General features: G+C 42.2%; 1 protein-coding gene across 7 annotated transcripts in view; it reads left to right on the top strand.

Moving 5' to 3' along the window:
- LOC133152007 (teneurin-3-like) overlaps positions 1–21,480 on the top strand; it is a 490,458-nt gene that overhangs the window by 269,319 nt on the left and 199,659 nt on the right. For all 7 annotated transcript variants that reach the window (XM_061275473.1, XM_061275476.1, XM_061275475.1 and 4 more), the window contains exons 10-11: positions 5,520–5,600; positions 5,704–5,828. In XM_061275473.1, coding sequence (XP_061131457.1) covers positions 5,520–5,600; positions 5,704–5,828 — 206 coding nt within the window. The remainder of the gene's footprint in view (positions 1–5,519; positions 5,601–5,703; positions 5,829–21,480) is intronic.

The following is a 21,480-nucleotide window of genomic DNA, read 5'->3' as shown; positions in this document are numbered from 1 at the left end:
TTTTGGTTTCCAAGGGTGTTTTTATTCCTCTTCAACGTCTCGGTGGTGCGTTTACGGGCAGTCGGAGAAATCAACGCCAACAAAAAAAATTACATCCAGCCTAGTTAAGACCATACCAAAGACTATAAAAATGGGACCCATTGCCTCCCTGCGTGTGTGACGATCATTGGGACTTAAAAAAATAAATAAATAAATAAAAATAAAACGGTGATTACCGTTTTTTTCCGTGTATAGTGCACAAAATTTAACTAATTTATTGTCCTAAAATCTGGGGTGCGCATTATACATGGGTACAATTTTTTTTTTTTTTTTAAATTATTATTATTATTATTATTATTATTTTGAAGAAGAAAATCATGGTACAACAATTTTTGAAGAAAAGTCACGGATGGAGTGTGGAAAGGAGCAGGGCGACCAAGTGCAGCTTGGACCAGGGTTCATTGGAGGAACTCAAAACACAGACTTAGTAAACTAACATAACTCTCTAACAAAACCAACAACAGGACTGACCGACAAAGACGTGGAACAAAAAGAAAGAGTGACATTACCAAAGACAGGAACAGAAACCTGTGTAATTGTCAAATAATGTTTGTTTTTTAATCTCCATCGCGGACTGGACGTCATACGGAGGCAGTATCACTGCGCATGCGCACTATGGATCCGATGCGAATAGTCCTCTTCTCTTCTTGACTGACAATGAATGTGATAGTTTAATACAATCAGCAAATAACAAAATGCGTATTACAGGTAATATTTTATTTCACAACACATTGCCCTGTTCCTTTCGTCTCTGCTGTTCACTTGAAACACGCTCCATACGAACGCAATGCTCTTGTATGAGACGCTTGCTCGATCACTTGCTCGTTTGCTGTCACAATGTACCCTACACAAATCCGAAACATTTGTCGCGGCTCCAAGTCACGACGACGGGCAAGTTTTGGTTTCCAAGGGTGTTTTATTCCTCTTTAACTTCTCTCCCATACAGAGCCGCCTTTCACATGTCCGCACGTCACTTTCCTCTCTTCATTTTAACCTGATCGCGGTGGTGCCTTTACGGGCAGTCGGAGAAATCAACGCCAACAAAAAAAATACATCCAGCCTAGTTAAGACCATACCAAAGACTATAAAAATGGGACCCATTGCCTCCCTGCTTGGTACTCAGCATTAAGGGTTGGAATTGGGGGGTTAGATCACCAAATGATTCCCGAGCGCGGCGCCGCTGCTGCTCACTGCCCCCCTCTCCCCCAGGGGATGGATCAAAATCACACAGGGATGGGTCAAATGCAGAGGACACATTTCACCACACCCAGATAGGTGTGTGACAATCATTGGGACTTAAAAAATAATAATAATAATAATAATTCGGGTGCGTATTATACATGGGTACAGGCTTTTTTCCATCATTGACATGCCATTTTTAGGGTGCGTATTATACATGGGGGCGCATTATACATGGAGAAAAACTGTATTTTGTTGTCTCGATAACTCATGTTTGGTGTGTTGCCGAGAGTATTTCATTCATGGTTATTTAGTATTGCGGAACCGTTACGTGCAGTTAGTTATGTAATGCGTTTCGTATAGTGTTGTGTGACGTCAGAAGTTGAGCGTTGACTTACGTGCTGTATTTCTGTCTGTTGCGGAACCACACACACACACCACACACACACACACACCCTTTACACGCTTCATACAATAATCACACACACACAAGAATCCCATTCACACACCCAAAGACTCACCCATTTACACTACACACACCTGCTCTCACATCCTTACGACCAAACATGTGCCTATACCCTTTTGCCAGTTTGCCTGTATGCCGCTACGAGCCACAGTGCCTGTTACTTTTTTGCCATTAATTCAGTAAAGCAATCAAAACTGAACCACGTCTTCCCTCCTGTGTTCTGACCGACACCCAGGGGCGAAAAGAGCATAACCATCCGAGCATAACCATCAGAGTGTCATGATTCATCCCCGGTCACGTCCATGTTGTCATTGTTTTGTCCGTCTGTGTGCTCATGTCCGTGGTTCATGTGTGCTTTTGTCATGTCTTGTCCCCAGTTTTGCTAGGTTGCCATGGTTTCTGTTCGCGTCGTCCCTCCCTTCCTGTGTCACCTCAATCAATGTAACCGCGTTCACCTGCCTCGTGTTTTGTGTTTTGTATTTAACCCCTGTCTGCCCCTCGTTCATTGTTGGATCATTGCTTGTCGATTGTTGCATGCAATCGCTGCTGTCACGGTAACGTCACCATGTCTTTCTGTTTCAAGTCTTGTCAGGTCGGTCCTATTATTTATGTCAGTCTACCAAGTTTGTGTTTTGAGTTTGTTCCAATAAACCCTGGTCCAAGCTGCACATGGTCGCCCTGCTCCATTTCCTCATCCGAAGCCTGACAGAATGATCCGACCAACACAGCGACCAGCGCTTGGACCCCCCTCCACCACCAGCTTCCGTTGTCCAAGCCAAGCCAAGAAGCCAAAGCCAAGAAGCCAAAGCCAAGAAGCCAAAGCCAAGAAGTCAAAGCCAAGAAGTCAAAGCCAAAGCCAAGAAGCCAAAGCCAAGAAGCCAAAGCCAAGAAGCCAAAGCCAAGAAGCCAAAGCCAAGAAGCCAAAGCCAAGAAGCCAAAGCCAAGAAGCCAAAGCCAAGAAGCCAAAGCCAAGAAGCCGAACCCAAAGCCAAGCGAAGCCCAAGCCCAAGCCCAGAAACCAAGCCAAGCCGCCTTCAGCTACGCATGACCCGCGATCGTCCATGGCCCCACCCCCACTGCTGCAGCGCGGTGGTTCTTGCCGCTGCGCACAGCTCCGCCTTCCAATCGCCGCTGATTGCGGCCCGGACTTCAAACTGCCGCCGATTGCGGCTCTGACTTTCCAAGTTTCCGCCAAGCACGGTTCCGTTCCCCGAGTTTCCGCCGAGTGCGGTTCATGGTTGTGTGAGTTGCCGCTGAATGCGGTTGTTTCCCCAGTCGCTGCCGTGTGCCATTCAGGCCGTTTCGAAAACCAGTGGGGCCGTCTGGACTGGTGTGTTTACCCCCCTGCCCCCCCGCGTGCCGCCGTGGGGGGTTGGGATTTTGGGACGTCGGGAGCCGTCCCTTGTGGGGGGGGTTCTGTCATGATTCATCCCCGGTCACGTCCATGTTGTCATTGTTTTGTCCGTCTGTGTGCTCATGTCCGTGGATCATGTGTGCTTCTGTCATGTCTTGTCCCCAGTTTTGCTAGGTTGCCATGGTTTCTGTGCGCGTCGTCCCTCCCTTCCTGTGTCACCTCAATCAATGTAACCGCGTTCACCTGCCTCGTGTTTTGTGTTTTGTATTTAAGCCCTGTCTGCCCCTCGTTCATTGTCGGATCATTGCTTGTCGATTGTTGCATGCAATCGCTGCTTCCACGGTAACGTCACCATGTATTTCTGTTTCAAGTCTTGTCAGGTCAGTCCTATTATTTATGTCAGTCTACCAAGTTTGTGTTTTGAGTTTGTTCCAATAAACCCTGGTCCAAGCTGCACATGGTCGCCCTGCTCCATATCCTCATCCGAAGCCTGACACCGAGCCAACCCCCTATACAGTCCTCAGTTTCCCCAACAATAGCGGTAGCAGTTTGCATTATTTTATTGCAATGTTTTTCCTTATTCAGATTTGTTTCAAGACTACAGTTACAGTTAGACTTCACTTTGATGGAAAATGCAGTTATTGCAATTCTGTTTTATCACAGTAGATTGGTTTATTTACATTTCAAAAACCAGAAGCCATTCATTACAAATGTTCAGATATTAAGATGTGATAGACCAGTGCTTCTCAATTATTTTCTGTTACGCCCCCCCCTAGCAAGAAGAAAACTATTACCGCCCCCCCTCCCCACCACGACTATCCTAACTTGTCTTGTAAGTCGTAAAATGTTGCACTGTCGCAAACGTGACAGAAGTAACAATGAGAGCGCCACTGCCCCCTGCTGTAGTAAACGCGCAATTACACTTTATTCTAGTACTGCCAAAAAAAAAGCCTGTTCCCCAGGCTCACACGCGCCCCACGGGGGGCGCGCCCCACTATTTGAGAAGCACTGTGATAGACAGTTTTTGCATGATTTGAATGAGGTAAAATAACATGCTTTTTCTCTCGAATATATTGTTATAATCATTTGTTTCAGATGTAATCATTTTCTGTATGAAAATTAAATTTGGTGTTCAAAGTCCTATTTTCAAAGTTGAGTCTAGAAAAAGAGCCGGTTGTCTTATAATCAGGGTCGTCTTATACACGGGCCAATACGGTATATTACCAATCGAGGTAGCGATCTTGTAGGGATGTCCTATCTGATTAGCATAGGCAGTTATAAAGGTCAAACAGGCCTTACCAATCGCCGTCTCTGTGGTTGCACAATGGAGTGATGTTCCGACTTCTTCTTATCTAACGCCTGAAGTCATGGAAATTACCGTTTTTTTCCGTGTATAGTGCGCAAAATTTAACGAATTTATTGTCCTAAAATCTGGGGTGCGCATTATACATGGGTACAAAAATTATTTTTTTTTTTATTTATTTATTTATTTTTTTTTTTTAGAAAACAAAACCAACAACAGCACTGACCGACAAAGTCGTGGAACAAAAAGACATTACCAAAGACAGGAACAGAAAGCAAACAGACATCATGACAGTAACACATGCAATGATCCGACGGTGAGCGAGGGGCAGACAGGACTTAAATACAAAACACGTTACATCAATTGAGGTGACACAGAAAGAGAGGGGCGACGCGAACAGAAACTATGGCAACCTAGACACATAGCAAAACTGGGGACGAGACGTGACAAATGTCCCTCGAAATGAAACTTGAAATCACCAAGTTTTGGTTTCCATGGGTGTTTTTATTCCTCTTCAACGTCTCTCCCATACAGAGCCGCCTTTTTCACGTCCGCACGCTCCACGGAGCGCGGTGGTGCGTTTATGGGCAGTCGGAGAAATCAACAACCAACAAAAAAAATTACATCCAGCATAGTTAAGACCATACCAAAGACTATAAAAATGGGACCCATTGCCTCCCTGCGTGTGTGACGATCATTGGGACTTAAAAAAAAAAAAAAAAAAAAATCATAAAAAAAAAAAAATCATAAAAATTGGGTGCGTATTATACATGGGTACAGGCTTTTTTCCAGCATCAGCATGCCATTTTTAGGGTGCGTATTATACATGGGGGCGCACTATACACGGAAAAAAACGGTAAATCACTGGAGCTAAGGTTTGAGCGTTAGTCATTTAGCTTCGTACAGTCTTTATATCTTTATAAATTGGGGTCCATTACCAAACCACGTTAGACAGAAAATTGCGTAGAATCGAAGCATGTAAAATTGAGGTTCAGCTGTATTCACATTGTCTCATTTTTTTTTGTTGAGTCTTAATTTCTCAAGATTTGTCACTGAGAAATGTGATATCAAGATGTTGAATCGAGATTGCTCAATATGAATCTTACATTGTGGATAATGTCAGTCCCAACTGAATGTACTTCTTGCCGGTATAATAGTGATTATTTGCTTGTCTGCAGGTAAAATCCTCCTAGAAAATAATACAATAGACACAGGAGAAGTGGATGTGGGCAGAAGAGCAATTCAAGATGTCCCTCCAGGTTAATTACTCACATGCACTCAAACAGCCTATGTCAATGTCATGTCACCACATCACTGAGCTGATACTGACGTCCATGCTTTATTCTTCTGATCTATTTGTAGGTGTGTTTTGGCGGTCACAGCTTTACATTGACCAACCACAGTTCCTGAAATTTAACATCTCAGTGCAGAAAGATGCTCTTGTTGGAGTGTATGGACGGAAAGGATTACCACCTTCACACACACAGGTACGAACAGTTCAAGATTTACCTCTTCATGTCATACACACCCTCCCACACGCCATAACACATTAACCCATTAGCTAGCAGAGAGTATTGACTAATTTTGCTTCACATTTAACCGGACCCAGATGCCTTTTTAGTAACTTTGTGAGTTGATCTTGGCCAAGTGCTTTGTGGATTCTTTGTTCATAATGAGGAGATAAGCCTCTCACAAACCCAAGACGTTTCATTAATCACCACAGTTACCGTATTTTTCGGACTATAAATCGCATTTTTTTTCATAGTTTGGGTGGGAGGGAGACTTATAGTGAGGAGCGACTTATATGTAAATCTTTTCATAAATTTTCAAAATCCCCCCCCCCCCCCCCAAAAAAAAGTGAAACTGTGATAAACAAACCGCGATGTAGCAAGGGATTACTGTAATTTGAATTTCAAGTGACGTCAGCGGAGCGGCGCGGCAGTTGTTTACATCAAGGACAAAGATTCGATCACGGGATGACGAAGGGCCCCACGTACTACCGGCATCATTAGCGGCTTTGTTTGTAAGTGACACGGAGGACGAAGAGTTTGAAGGATTTAATGATTTAGAGTGACACAGAAGGTTTGCACAACGATTGTGGCTTTTACACACGCCCGGTCCTACTCTACGGAGCTCTTTCACCTCCATGGATGGAAGTTGGGGGCCGGGGCTCGGCTGTGTGGCTGTCCGGGGACGGTGGATGGGGCTCGGACATGGCTTCTACGCACGCCCGGTCCTACTCTACGGATCTCTCTTTCACCTCTGTGGATGGAAGTCGGGGGCCGGCGCTCGGCCGGATGGCTCTCCGGGGACGGTGGATGGGACTTGGACATGGCTTTTATGCACGCCCGGTCCTATTCTATAGAGGTCTCTTCCACCTCCGTGGCTGGAATGTCACCTCAGAAGTCCACGCCTAAAAGTCGACGCCGGTGCTTGGGGCCGTGTGGCAGTGAACTATTTATCTTAGTTATTTGGTATATTTTATTTCGTGTAGCAACTTGTATATGTTTTTATCATTACAGTTCAGTAGTTGTTGGCTCGTTGACCTCATGTTTTGTTAAACAAACCCACGTCTTTCCTTGTACTTTGTTAACGCTACAATATAGTTATATACTGGATCTTTGGAATAACGACGAGGCTCACGTCAGGGCGCACGACTCTTGCACTTCAAAATATTCCACAGGCCCATATAACGATATATAAATTATATATCAAATAACTATTATATAAGCAATAATGTTATCAAACCATCTGTGCGCTCTAAATCATTAAATCCATCGATCAAATTCCTCGTCCTTTGTCAACATCGCCGTGTGTGCGCACTGCCGTCAGCCTCGTCGTTATTCCACAGATCTACTATATAACTATATTGTAGCGTTAACAAAGTTCAAGGAAAGACGTGGGTTTGGTAAATGGCTCTTTATTTAACAAAACAAACTTACAAGCGGGTGGCGGCGTGGACTTCCAGCCACGGAAGTGGAAGAGAGCTCCATAGAATAGGACTGGGCGTGCGTAAAAGCCATGACCGAGCCCCATCCACCGTCCCTGGACAGCTACCCGGCCGAGCGACTTCCATCCACGGAGGTGAAAGAGAGCTCCGTCGGGTGACGCGGGACGTCGCGCTGCTGACGTCAGAAGCCCTTCAGCAAAGCAAAGAATTTTTTCTTTACTTTCATACCGGCCATACTCCCTCGATGATACGCATGCATTCACCGTACTCCATTATGATTTATAGTTTAATATTGATAGTTTAAAGCTTACATATCACGTTAATAAATTATTCTGTTTTACATTTTACTCATTCAATTGTGGTCTATATAAAGTGGAACAATGATGCTTTTGTCTGAATTCCTCGTTTTGATAGCATCACAGGTTCCTCTTTTATACTTGTTCTGAGGTGTGGCTCAGAGCAAGCCGTTTTGGTGCAGTCTTTTTAAATGCAAATGAGATACTTCACACCCCACTCCCTCCAGGCCGCAAGATGTGTGCCTCCTTTTCCGGTTGACGTATTTATAATGTTTAGCCGAGGTAGCGTTTATTTGCGCCGCAAACTTTTTGATTGATTAAAAGATGTTGATGGCAGAGGACTTGTCCATACATACATAACACGTGACAAAATAAATCCCCTCACAATATTTATGAACACGTATTGTAAACAAGCACTGCAGTCAAGTTAACCAGGAAGCTGATGCTAGCGTTAGCGTGAAGCTAACAAATGCATTTAACACGTTGTGCTCCCCGAGAATAATACCTTTGATGCAATTCATGGCTCAACGGACAAGACACGATTCATCGATACACATCGATTAATTGATATAATGCTCTACGATTTATTGGCATCAATGCTAGACGTAAACATCGATTTATATCGCCGTGTTTGACCTCGGACATTAGACGCGACTTTATTTTGAAATCCAGTTCATTGTTGCTTGCTTCCTCTTTCCGGGAGCAGTGCGCGGCATGTTCTGTTGTGAGCAGAGCAGGCACGTGAAAGGGGAGTCGACAACTAGTACGCGGCTCCTGGGCTGGTGCTATGGCAAGTGTCCAAAAAGACGAGGAAATTTGCTCCCCTTTAGGCTTCAAGTCATTCGTTTGGAAGCACTTTGGATTCCAAAGAAAAGATGGCTCAACGGACAAGACACGTGCAGTTTGTAAATCCTGATCAAATATTCAGGGACCACAAATCTCGCCGCACATTTAAAGAAAAAACACGACATCAAAGTTCAATGTTAAAATAAGCACTTTGTATACTACAATATTCTTGTAATTTCCTAAATAAAGAGTTTGCAGTACCTTGTTGATTTTGCGTATGAATTGTTATAAATCACGATTTTGTTCTATATTTTTTAATTTATAAAAAATAAAAATATCGATCGTAGAGCACTATATCGTTTCGTGAATGAATCACAGCAGGCTTTAAGATATCGGCAAATATCGTATCGCGGTTCTTTGTATCTATGATATCGTATCGTGTGAAAACCCACGATTTCCACCCCTAGTGGTGATTGATGCATCCAACAATGGGACATTTTGATCTCTCCACTTTGGCATCCTTGAGTTGTTTGAACTACAAAATTCTCTCTGAGTAATGAAGATGGCGGATTTGCGAAACCATTATCTTATTTGGGAGTCCCGCCCTAACGGATGTGATGTTATTGATAAAAATACGTAATAAAAAATGACCACCTACAAATAAACCTAAAGGGTATGTATCTGAGGGACAAGGTTAGGGTTAAATGCTGAGAACGGCGTTTCTGTGCCAGGAGCAGAGTCAAGGCTCAAAATACCGTAATTTTCGTACCATAAGTGGCGTTTCTTTTCATAAATTGGGTGGGGGGGCGACTTATACTCAGGAGCGACTTATATACATATATATGGTTTTTTTTCACTTTTTTGGGCATTTTATGGCTGGTGCGACTTATACTCCGGTGCTACTTATAGTCCGAAAATTACGGTATATATTTTTTCCTTTGCAGAGCAGTTTTGCGAATACACAACTTCATTTGGGGTGCAACCTTTTGACTATGTGGAACAATTTATTATTGTTCATCTATCCATAATTCAAACCGCTTTATGCTCAGAAGGGTCACGGTTGGGCTGGAACCTATCCCAGTAGTTTTTGGGCGTAAGCGGCGTAAACCCTGAACTGATTGCCAACCAATCGCAGGGCCCCCATAGACGAACAACTCTTCACACTCAAACCTACGGGCAATTTAGAATGCTCAATCGGCCTACCATGCATGTGTTTGATACAGTACCCAAGTACCCAGAAGAAACCTGTACATGTACGGTGAGAACATGCAAATTCTGCACAGGAAGGACGTAGCCGGAATCAAACCTGCAACCTCTGCACTGTGAGGCGGACGTTTTAACCAGTGCGTCACTGTGCCACCCTATTTGTTATTGTTTTTGAAATTATGATTTTTTTATTTCATTTAATTCCATTATTTTTGCCAGGTTAATTCATGGGAACTGAAAATAAGATTGCCAATATGATGAACAAACTACGATTTTTATAAATACATTAAACAGTTTTTATTTCTTAAATTCAAATTGTATGACAATCAATTTTATTTTATTCATTAAATCTAAATTTACTTTTTAAAAAGCTCTGCTGTTTAAAAAAAAAAAAAAAACATTTATCCAGATCACTTTTGTATACTAAGATTGACTTTTCTTTACCACTTGATTTGGAAATTTTAACTTTAGTGTACACACACAATTTGATCTCTGGTCATTTGTCATTGGGCATACAACAGCATTGTCATATTTCTCGTATGGACAGGAGCTCTAATAATCCCCCAAAATTCTAATAATCTGGACAATGACATGTTTTTCTGTCATATGGACATCTGTTACTTCTTTCTCTGTATGAGCATGAGTGGTCAAAGTAGAGGAAGCTTGTCATGTTGAAAATTTGGCTTTTCCTCTGCCTCTTCCTCCACCCTTTGATTGGTATTGTTTTGCACGACGACACTCTTTTGACCAGTGTCCACGTTTCCCACAGTTCCGACAGTTGTCAGAACCTGATGGGGGTTTCGAATTACCGTATTTTCCGGACTATAAGGTGCACCTTCAATAAATGGCCCATTTTAAAACTTTGTCCTTATATAAGGCGCACCATTAATGCATCATGTCAGATTTTTAATCCAAATCAAATTATTCTCCATTTTATCTTTTTTATTTCAACTTCAGATGCAACAAATTACTTTATAATCACAAAATAATGATCCATAGTCTTTTTGATTCATGATTCATAGTCTTCAGGTGGCCACTTATGATTGATTTCATGACACAATGCTTCGGGCCGGTTTAAATTTAGAAATTTGGTCCATATATAAGGCGCACCGGACTATAAGGCGCACTGTCGGCTTTTGAGAAAATTTTAGGCTTTTAGGTGCGCCTTATAGTCCGGAAAATACGGTATATGGTGGCCTGCGACCTTGCTGGCCTCTACCTCTTCCTCTGGCCCGCTGGGACCCATGGAAGAAGACTGTTGTATCTTCATCTAGGTCAGGGGTGGGCAAACTACGGCCCGCGGGCCACATCCGGCCCACGGGACCATTTAATCCGGCCCGCCAACCCTGAACAAATTGTATTATTAAACTTTTTTTTTTTGGTCATTTTGCCTGCAATGACTGCGTCTTCCCAGTAGATGGCGAAGCGCTCGCCTGCGCATTTACTACCGGAAGCCGTGTCAGAAAGCTCGGTGCACACTCACAAGTGCGTGTACGTACTCAGTAGTACGGACTTGGCGCACTCTCGCTCTATTCGTATCAGTCCCGAATTTAGAGCGTGGGCTTTGACGACGCATTCTTATAATTCGTGTGCTGAGCTTTCAGATGCAGTTTTGCGCTAAAGCCACCCACAAACCTTCCCCTGGAATCCTTCCATTAAAATGAGTGGCCCGAAAAAAAGAAGTGAGTGCCGAATGTTAAAAAAGAGTGGCCAATTTGGCTCGACGTACGCGACGTGACGTTCAGCCACATCAACATCAACCCGTCACAGATCAAGGTAAACGGACCAACACCTCGGATCTCGCCTAAGAATTGCCACAACAAATTTTACTCCAGACTATGACGCACTAGCAAAAAAGGGAGACCAACAACACTGTTCCCACTGAAAATGAACGGGAGGCTCTCAAGTTTATTGTAAAAAAATGCATTTTGAATATGATTTGTACACATAGCAGGGATTGAAACTAGCGACCATTCTCATTTTCAAACAATGCAGGATGCTCAAGGACATTGATGCACCACCTATTTGCGACTAATCTTAACCTGTAAAGTTCTTAAGGCTTACTTTAAGGAAGTGTTTCCCGTTTCCTCACCTCTGTTACCAGGTGTTTGCGAGTTAAAACTCTGCTCTGATTTTCAGATACCCCTCACCGTGTTGCTGTTTTGATTACTTTATTTGGATGTATGCTTTCACCGATTCTTCAAGATGATATATTTGGTCAGAATGTTTGCCGTTTGATGTGATCTCATAAGATAAACATTAATCTGACCTGCAGGCACTGAAGTGATGGAGATTGTTATTCATAATAACAGTGTCGTATTTTACGAGAATCACTGATAGCAGTGTTTTAGTGAATTATTATTTTTTTAATGCTGTTAATAAATGCATTTGTTTTCAAAAAACTTGTTTGGAATATCCATGCTTTACTACCTACTAAAGGCCAAGATCTTTTATGCAATGACCTTTACAGGTCGCTTATATGACTTCACACAACGCCTACGTCCATCTGCTCTTGGTCCGGCCCTCCGGTCCAAATTTAGAACCCAGTTCGGCCCGCGAGTCAAAAAGTTTGCCCACCCCTGATCTAGGTCAATGGTTCCCAAACTTTTGCAGGCTGGCGCCCCCTTGGCTCCCCAGTGAATTCCTAGCGCCCCCCCCCCCCACACAGACACATATGGAAACAAATACCTCTTTCTTGATATTTGGTATGCTGCAATTTGAAAAGAGAAAGGTTAAACACAAATGTGTATTTCACAAATAAAACCCAATTTAGTAAACCAATTTATTTTTTTAGCAGTTTTAACTGTTTCAGCAACATAGAATGGTAAATAAAAATTCCACCAGTAAACTTCATTGTCTCACACGTAATATTAATGGGATGGATGTGCTTGGTGCAGGGACATAAGCTTCTCAACATCAGGCTGGAACTCACTAAGAAGAAGTCATAGATCCCCGCAGTCAGTAATTTTCAGTCGGTTTCTTTGCTTGGAAAGAAGCAAGGCGACTGCACTGAAGCCCTGTTCTACTAAATATGATGTTGGGAACGCAATAAAGTACATCTTGACCTTGTTCCACAGCACTTGATAGCAGTCAGAGATTTTTTTTTGTAACCAAAAATCTTGATATGACTTTTTGAGCGGCGTGTGGTAACCGGACCCTGATGCGTCGTCCACTGACTCGTCCTGCTGCACGTGTTGTGTACAAATCGTCAAACAAACGTTCAAACTTCTGACTTCGACTTCGGACTGCCGCCCCCCTACCGCCCCTTTCTTCCTCACCGCCCCCCCAGATCTTTCCACCGCCCCCAGGGGGGGCGGTACCGCCCACTTTGGGAACCACTGATCTAGGTCATCATCATCATCATTGTCGAGATCAGGGGTCCCCAAACTTTTTCCTGTGAGGGCCACATAACTTTTCCCTTCTCTGATGGGGGGCCGGCGTCAGTTTGTAACAGAAAAAGTGTGACGATTGTAGGGGAGCTTAAAAAATTTATTGTTTTCCAGAAAGCCACACATAACCAAATAACGGTTATTTGATAACCCTTTCCAGGTTCTTTACAGAAAAAAAGTCAGGAAACAAATAATAACACTATTAATGAAATAAATAATAACTAAACAACCCTCTCTGAGTTCTTCACAGAAAAAACAGGAAATAAATAATAACTAAATAACTCTCTGGGTTCTTCATAGAAAAAAAAGCCATGGAACATTAACTTTCTGTTGTGCCATGCACAATCTTAACAGATAAAAGTTCAGCTCAGTTGTCAGAGCAGAATCTCTTTGACACATATGAGCAGTCTCTTAAAGTTCTTGTGTTCCTTTCTTATAATCCTTTTGTAGGTTCCAGTAGGCTAGAAGACACCGCTGTCTTTTTTGTTAAAGTTTGCTAGTGCGTCATAGTCCGGAGTAAGATTTGTTGTGGCAATTCTTAGGCGAGATCCGATGTGTTGGTCCGTTTACCTCGATCTGTGACGGGTTGATGTTGATGTTCATGTGGCTGAACGTCACGTCGCGTACGTCGAGCCAAATTAGCCACTCTCTTTTAAACCCTCGGCACTGTGTCCACCTTGCTTTTCCTTGGGCGACTCATTTCAATGGAAGGATTCCAGGGGAAGGTTTGTGGGTGGCTTTAGCGCAAAACTGCATCTGAAAACTCAGCGCGCGAATTATAAGAATGCTGTCGTCACAGCCCACGCTCTAAATTTGGGACTGATACAAATAGAGCGCGAGTGCGCCATGGACGTACACGCACTTGTAAGTGTGCACCGAGCTTTCTGACACGGCTTCCGGTAGTAAATGCGCAGGCAAGCGTTTCCCCATCTACTGGGGAAACACAGTCATTGCAGGCAAAATGACCAAAAAAAAAAAGTTTAATAATACAATTTGTTCAGGGTTGGCGGGCCGGATTAAACGGTCCCGCGGGCCGGTGACCACTGCTCTATACTATGAGTGTTCATTGCCATGACTTTTCTCGTGCTGGCAGTCAGTGACTAATTGACAATTAGGCTCTGTCAATTTGTAAATGACAATAATGTATGGGCTCTTTCAAGTGAATGTGAGAAGGGCTCCCAATACACATCACTCTTTTTGACAGCCCAATACACATCCCTATTCACGATCAACATTGGATTTCAAGCATGGATTTTGCGGACACGGCCTCGATTTGCGGGGTGGTTGAATTGAGCTTCAAGGGTTGTACATGCATGTGCTACGCGAGACCATTGGTCACCCTAAGTAGATTTGATTAGGAATTTTCCTAATAGCAAATAGAAACAGTTTGACCATCTGCAACATACAGTACTTTTCAAGTCAAATAAATTTACTAGTTATGGAGTTTATATAGAGTCAAAGGGCTTTACAAACCTACAGTTGACAAATATTAACTACATATACGTATAACCTGATCATAAGCCCACTGGAGGGCAAGGAAAAAACAACCCACCAGGCTGCAATTGTTAGGAAACATTTAAGGAATAATGTGGTGCTATCCGATGACAGTTAGAATAGCATGAGAGACCATTTAATACCGTTTTTTTCTGTGTATAGTGCGCAAAATTTACCTAATTTATTGTCCTAAAATCTGGGGTGCGTATTATACATGGGTACAAAGAAAAACATTTTTAATTTTTTTTTTTTTTTAAAGAAAGTCATGGTACAACAAAACCAACAACAGGACTGACCGACAAAGTCGTGGAACAAAAAGACAGGGTGACATTACCAAAGACAGGAACAGAATGACAGTAACACATGCAATGATCCAACGGTGAGCGAGAGGCAGACAGGACTTAAATACAAAACACGTTACATCGATTGAGGTGACACAGGAAGAGAGGGGCGACGCGAACAGAAACTATGGCAACCTAGACACATAGCAAAACTGGGGACGAGACATGACAAATCTCCCCCGAAATAAAACTCACCTTTCTTCTTGTTTGTTGTCAATCGCGCATCGCATTCAGCCATCCTGGCCAACACACTTAGTCAGTAAAATACATAATTGACGACACATCGTTTGATGCGATGGTGCAATCCTTGATGGTGTGTTATTGTCAAATATTGTTTGTTTTTAATCTCCATCGCGGACCGGACGTCATACGGAGGCCGCCATTACAGATGCGCAGAACGGATGCGCAAGACACGTCAGCTATATTAAGAGCGAGAGTTGTTTCTTTCCTATTAGTTTCAATTCACAGTTTAATTAGCAGTTTCAATCAGCAAATAACAAAATGCGTATTACAGGTAAAATTTTATTTCACAACACTTTGGCTTGTTCCTTTGGTCTCTGCTGTTCATCCTAAAACACAAAGGCGCTCTTTAAGCAATGCGACAGTGAGCGCCCGGCGCGCTGCGGTTGCGCGACCGCACCAAATTAAGCTCCCTGCGCAGTGCGCACTGAGGTCCACTTAAATTTTAGAAAGTACATCAGGACTTTAAAAATATCTTCTAAATTTCAGCGACGGCTCTGTCACAATAATGCTACCAGCGCGGTGCAGTTGGGCGGTCGGCGGCGTGCTACGGTTGAGCTTTCTCTCTCGCGCGCTCTCGCGCGCTCTCTCTCGCTCTCGCACACACGCACACGCGCACACACGCAAACCGGATATCATACGGAGGCCGCCATTACAGATGCGCAGAACGGATGCGCAAGACACGTCAGCTATATAAAGAGTGAGAGTTCAGTTCTCTACCTAAATCCGTATTACAGGTAATATTTTATTTCACAACACTTTGCCTTGTTCCTTTCGTCTCTGCTGTTCACTTCAAACACGCTCCATACGACCGCAATGCTCTTGTATCAGACGCTCGCTCGATCACCTGCTAGTTTGCTGTCTGTCACAATGTACCCTACACAAATCCGAAACATTTGTTGCGGCTCCGAGTCACGACGAGGGGCAAGTTTTGGTTTCCAAGGGTGTTTTTATTCCTCTTCAACGTCTCTCCCATACAGAGCCGCCTCTTTCCCGTGTGCGCACGGAGCGCGGTGGTGCGTTTATGGGCAGTCGGAGAAATCAACGCCAACAAAAAAAATTACATCCAGCCTAAAGACCATACCAAAGACTATAAAAATGGGACCCATTGCCTCCCTGAGTGTGTGACGATCATTGGGACTTAAAAAAAAAAAAAAAAAAAAGAAAAAATTAAATTTTTTTTTTTTAAAAATTCATAAAAATTGGGTGCATATTATACATGGGTACAAGCTTTTTTCCAGCATCAGCATGCCATTTTTAGGGGTGCGTACTATACATGAAAAAAACGGTAAGATGAATTGCTGATGGAAGACACCTTCGGAGATGAGGGTCGTTCTCAAAACCCATGCTAGTTTGTCAATGCGGACATTTGTGTCATGAAGTTCCAGCTTGTGAGGAAACGATTGCAATAACTACACCAACCTATCCTAATCATCGGTTCCTGATAATGTTGTAACAGTAATTTAAATATTGCAGAACCCGGCAATTACATTTTTCACAAAAAGTGCAATGTCACTGTATCAGATATCACCACTGTTGTATATAAAAGGTACATGCTTATATTGCAATACCAATATTGATATCCCTATATTCAACAACCTTATTGAATAGCTTATGTTTTTCCAATATCGTGCGGCCCTACTCTGCACCATGTATATACCGTAAATTACGGACTATAAGCCGCGACTTTTTTCCAAAATTTTGAACCCTGCGGCTTATAGTCAGGTGCGGCTTATATGAGGATTTTTTCGTACACTGCGGTATCTTGAAGAAAAAAACAACAAAAATACTATTTTGAAACACTACTATGGCTGCTGCTTATTCTGGCTGTATTGCTTGTGACTATTATGAGCTTTAGTAGGAATGCACGCTAGGTGACCTGCGTCAAATGGCTCTTAAACCCTTTCTCTTACTCTGCTATGTGACTGAGAGATTACACAAAGCAGTGGACAATCTGCATTGTATTAAAATCCAATCAATCAGCATTTAAATTCAATTCTTATGACGTTTTGCTCACCAAAAACAAGTTGTAATGAACGTGAACTTTTAATGCAGTTTATTCAGAAGGTTACTTTGAACTTTGAGGTTTAAATGGCGGCGCCGCGTATTTATGGATTTTTACGGCCTCCAGGGGGCACTCTAGCAGGAAGCAAGAGCGAGACAGACGAAAAAGAGAATGCGCCGAAGAAGACGTGCTAGTTTGTGTTTTGAACACTTTGTGCATCATGCACACACCCTCATCATGGAAAACACACGAAGAAATGCATTTGATGCAGCTTTTCAGTTAAAAGCAATCGATTTGGCTGTCAAAGAGGGAAATAGAGCTTAAATGGCGGCGCGGCGAGTCGTATTTATGGATTTTTACAGCCTCCGGTGCGCTCTAGCAGGAATCAAGAGCGAGACAGACAAAGAGATAATGCGCCGAAGGAGACTTGCTAGTTTGTGTTTAGTATAGTTCACACAAAGAAGAGACAGAACGAGATCAAGACGGACATTACTGAAAGGGAGCTTTTATACACAAACCGTCATTATGGGGGACAAAAGAAATGCATATGATGCCGCTTTTAAGATAAAGGCAGTCGATGTTGATGACATTGTGTTGCGTCACCCTTTTTCTTTATTTCGTGGTCCCGTCTACAGTGGAGCTATACGTGTCGCTCGCTAGTTTAATGTAATTTAGCGCTTTGTGCATGAATAAAATTTGCATGAACAGACCCTCATCACACTCGAAAAAATGCATAAAAGCGACGACGAAAGAGAGCCTGACAAATTGTGAGGCGAAGGATATCTAACGCTATTCCAATCGGACGCTGAGGAGGAAGACTTCGATGGTTTCAGTGCACAGGAGGAAGATGAAGACGATGAAGCTCTTTTTTTACTTTTACTGGTATGTTTTTTAACGAGCCCTGTCGGTACTACCGTGTTGCTGCTGTGTTACCGCCGCGTCTCAGTGACTTTTACCGGGTATGTTTTTTTTAATCCAGCCCTATTAGTCTTGTGTTACTTCCGTGTTGCTGCGGTATTACTGCCGCGTCACGGGCAGTGTTTGGAAAGAAATGTTAAGGTATGTTATTAAAACTTTAAAAAAGCTTTCTGTGTCCAGTCTTTCTTTGTTAATAACTCGCGCTGCGTCACAGGCAATGTTTAGAAAGACCTATTAAAGTATGTTATTAAAACTTTAAAAAGGCTTCCTGTGAACGGTCTTTCTTTGTAAAAAAACGCGTGTGCACGTGCGGCTTATAGTCCAGTGCGGCTTATATAAGAAAAAAACTAAAATATCTCCCAATTTTAGCTGGTGCGGCTCATAGTCCGGTGCGGCTTATAGTCCGAAATTTACGGTATTTTAAATTCTTTTTTACATATTGGGTTACAATATTGATTTGCATGCTTGATATGAAGATATTTTCATTGCTACTGTTGATTGCATTTTATTTAAATGTTTAATTTTTGTATTGATTTATAATTCTAATCCTAGTTTCTTAATTTGTATATTGAGTCTGTGTTGTTTTTATTTGGCTTTTTCCATAGTTGTCTTGATATATTTTGAAATGTTAACAATCCTTGCACATAATTTTCTAATTATTATTTTTTTAACAATATTACAATAATACTGTGCCATGTCCTTCGCACCATGAAGAGAATTCCTTATAATTTGTCTTTAAGAGTGGGTTAAACATTATTATGGTTGACCCTTTGGTTTAAAAATGTGTGATGAAAAAAGAAATTTGCTTTGTGATGCAAAATTAAAGAAAATTTTTCTCAAATAATCTCACAGAAATATGTTATTGTCTGTGGAGATACTAATATAGATTTATTGAAGTATAATAATAATAAGCACACTGGATATTTCCTTAACATAATGTATAGCTTAATATTTCCAAGAATCACTAAACCAACAAAAGTCACTACAGCTAGTGCATCTGCAATTGACAATATATTTTCAAATGTACTGATAACAGGCGGCTCGGTGGGACACTGGGTAGCACGTCCGCCTCACAGTTAGGAGGGTACGGGTTCGATTCCACCTCCGGCCCTCCCTGTGTGGAGTTTGCATGTTCTCCCCGGCGTGGGTTTTCTCCGGGCACTCCGGTTTCCTCCCACATCCCAAAAACATGCTTGGTAGGCCAATTGAGCACTCCAAATTGTCCCTAGGTGTGAGTGCAAGTGCGTATGGTTGTTTGTCTCTGTGTGCCCTGCGATTGGCTGGCAACCGGTTCAGGGTGTCCCCCGCCTACTGCCCGATGACGGCTCGGATAGGCTCCAGCACGCCCGCGACCCCCGTGGGGACTAAGCGGTACAGAAAATGGATGGATGGATGTTACTGATAACAGAATAATCTCAGGGATTTTATGCAGTGATTTCCGTGACCATTTACCACTTGTATCATTATGCCAGACTCCTCAACACCAAAGCACAGCAAGGACCCCAGAACCACATATAAAAGAATAACCACAACAGCTCTCAGAGTTCACAAAACCAATAATGGATTGCAGTTCTCAATGAAAACGACCTGGATAGAGTTTATAAAAACTTTGTCTACTTTTATGTCACTGTTGAGTTTACATTGCCCACTCATTCAGTCAAACATAAGGAAATAAAATACAGGAGAAAACTACGAGCCATGGATGACAAAAGGCCTTATAAATACACATAAAAAAAAACAATTCACAACAAATTTACTTCAATTTTAAGAAAATACAGGAAAAAGAATTTCCACACTTTGCTTAAAAAAAAAAAATCAAAGGTACGTATTTGGGAAATTTTAAATCGTCTAGTTAGTAAAAAAATGCTGTGCTTTGCAGCGCTTCTCAAAGAATGTTGGTTTGCAGTTCACCAAGTTGAAAGTGAGTTGTAAATGGTTTCAATGATTGTCAATGTAGGTCTAAACCTGGCAAAAAGTGGCGGCTGTGGCTCTGGCAGTAGAGTGGGTCGTTTAGTAACCGGAGGGTTGGCGGTTCGATCCTAGCTCTGTCACAGTCATGTGTCGTTGTGTCCTTGGGCAAGACACTTCACACACCTTGCCTCCAGGTCGCCATTGTAAATCAGAAAGTGTTCTCAATTGGCTTACCTGGTAAATTATTGAATTAAAAAAAAAAAAAAAAAAAAAGCTCTTTTATGATCCCAAACTTACAAAGTCTATCTTTCTCAGACCTATTGACGAGAATGACATTTTAGAACACGTCTGAAACTGTAATGGGCTGAATATGACAATAAATAATGTTATTATTGATGTTTTACAACCAATAAACTATTTATGTAATCTCTCCTTCGAGTCAGGGAGATTCCCAACCAAAATGAAAACGGCCAAGTCATTCCAATTTTCAAAGATGGAGACAGACAACAATTTTCAAACTATAGGCCTATCGTTGCTGCCCAAACTGTCTAAAACACTTGAACAATTGTTTGCAGATCATTTGGATAATTTCATTAACAAATTCCAAGTATTGAATGACAGCCAATACGGCTTCAGAGAAAACTCATCAACTTTGGTGGCATTAATAGATCTGGTGGAAGAAGTCACAAACTTTATAGAATATATACAATAATATATACAACAAACTATACTCTATGGCAGTCTTCATATACCGTTTTTTTCCGTGTATAGTGCGCAATATTTAACTAATTTATTGTCCTAAAATCTGGGGTGCGTATTATACATGGGTACAAAAAATTTTTTTTAATTTTTTTATTTTAATTTTTTTTTTTTTTTTTTAAAGAAAGTCATGGTACAACAAAACCAACAACAGGACTGACCGACAAAGTCGTGGAACAAAAAGACAGGGTGACATTACCAAAGACAGGAACAGAATGACAGTAACACATGCAATGATCCAACGGTGAGCGAGGGGCAGACAGGACTTAAATACAAAACACGTTACATCGATTGAGGTGACACAGGAAGAGAGGGGCGACGCGAACAGAAACTATGGCAACCTAGACACATAGCAAAACTGGGGACGAGACATGACAAATCTTCCCCGAAATAAAACTCACCTTTCTTCTTGTTTGTTGTCAATCGCGCATCGCATTCAGCCATCCTGCCCAACACACTTAGTAAAATTCATAATTGACGACACATCGTTTGATGCGATGGTGCAATCCTCGATGGTGTGTTATTGTCAAATATTGTTTGTTTTTTAATCTCCATCGCGGACCGGACGTCATACGGAGGCCGCCATTACAGATGCGCAGAACGGTTGCGCAAGACACGTCAGCTATATAAAGAGCGAGAGTTCAGTTCTCCACCTATTAGTTTCAATTCACAGTTTAATTAGCAGTTTCAATCAGCAAATAACAAAATGCGTATTACAGGTAATATTTTATTTCACAACACTTTGCCTTGTTCCTTTGGTCTCTGCTGTTCATCCTAAAACACAAAGGCGCTCTTTAAGCAATGCGACAGTGAGCGCCCGGCGCGCTGCGGTTGCGCGACCGCA

This window comes from Syngnathus typhle, linkage group LG3, assembly GCF_033458585.1.
Source record: "Syngnathus typhle isolate RoL2023-S1 ecotype Sweden linkage group LG3, RoL_Styp_1.0, whole genome shotgun sequence".
NCBI classification, from domain to species: domain Eukaryota; kingdom Metazoa; phylum Chordata; class Actinopteri; order Syngnathiformes; family Syngnathidae; genus Syngnathus; species Syngnathus typhle.
This window is presented reverse-complemented; position numbering and strand designations above follow the sequence as displayed.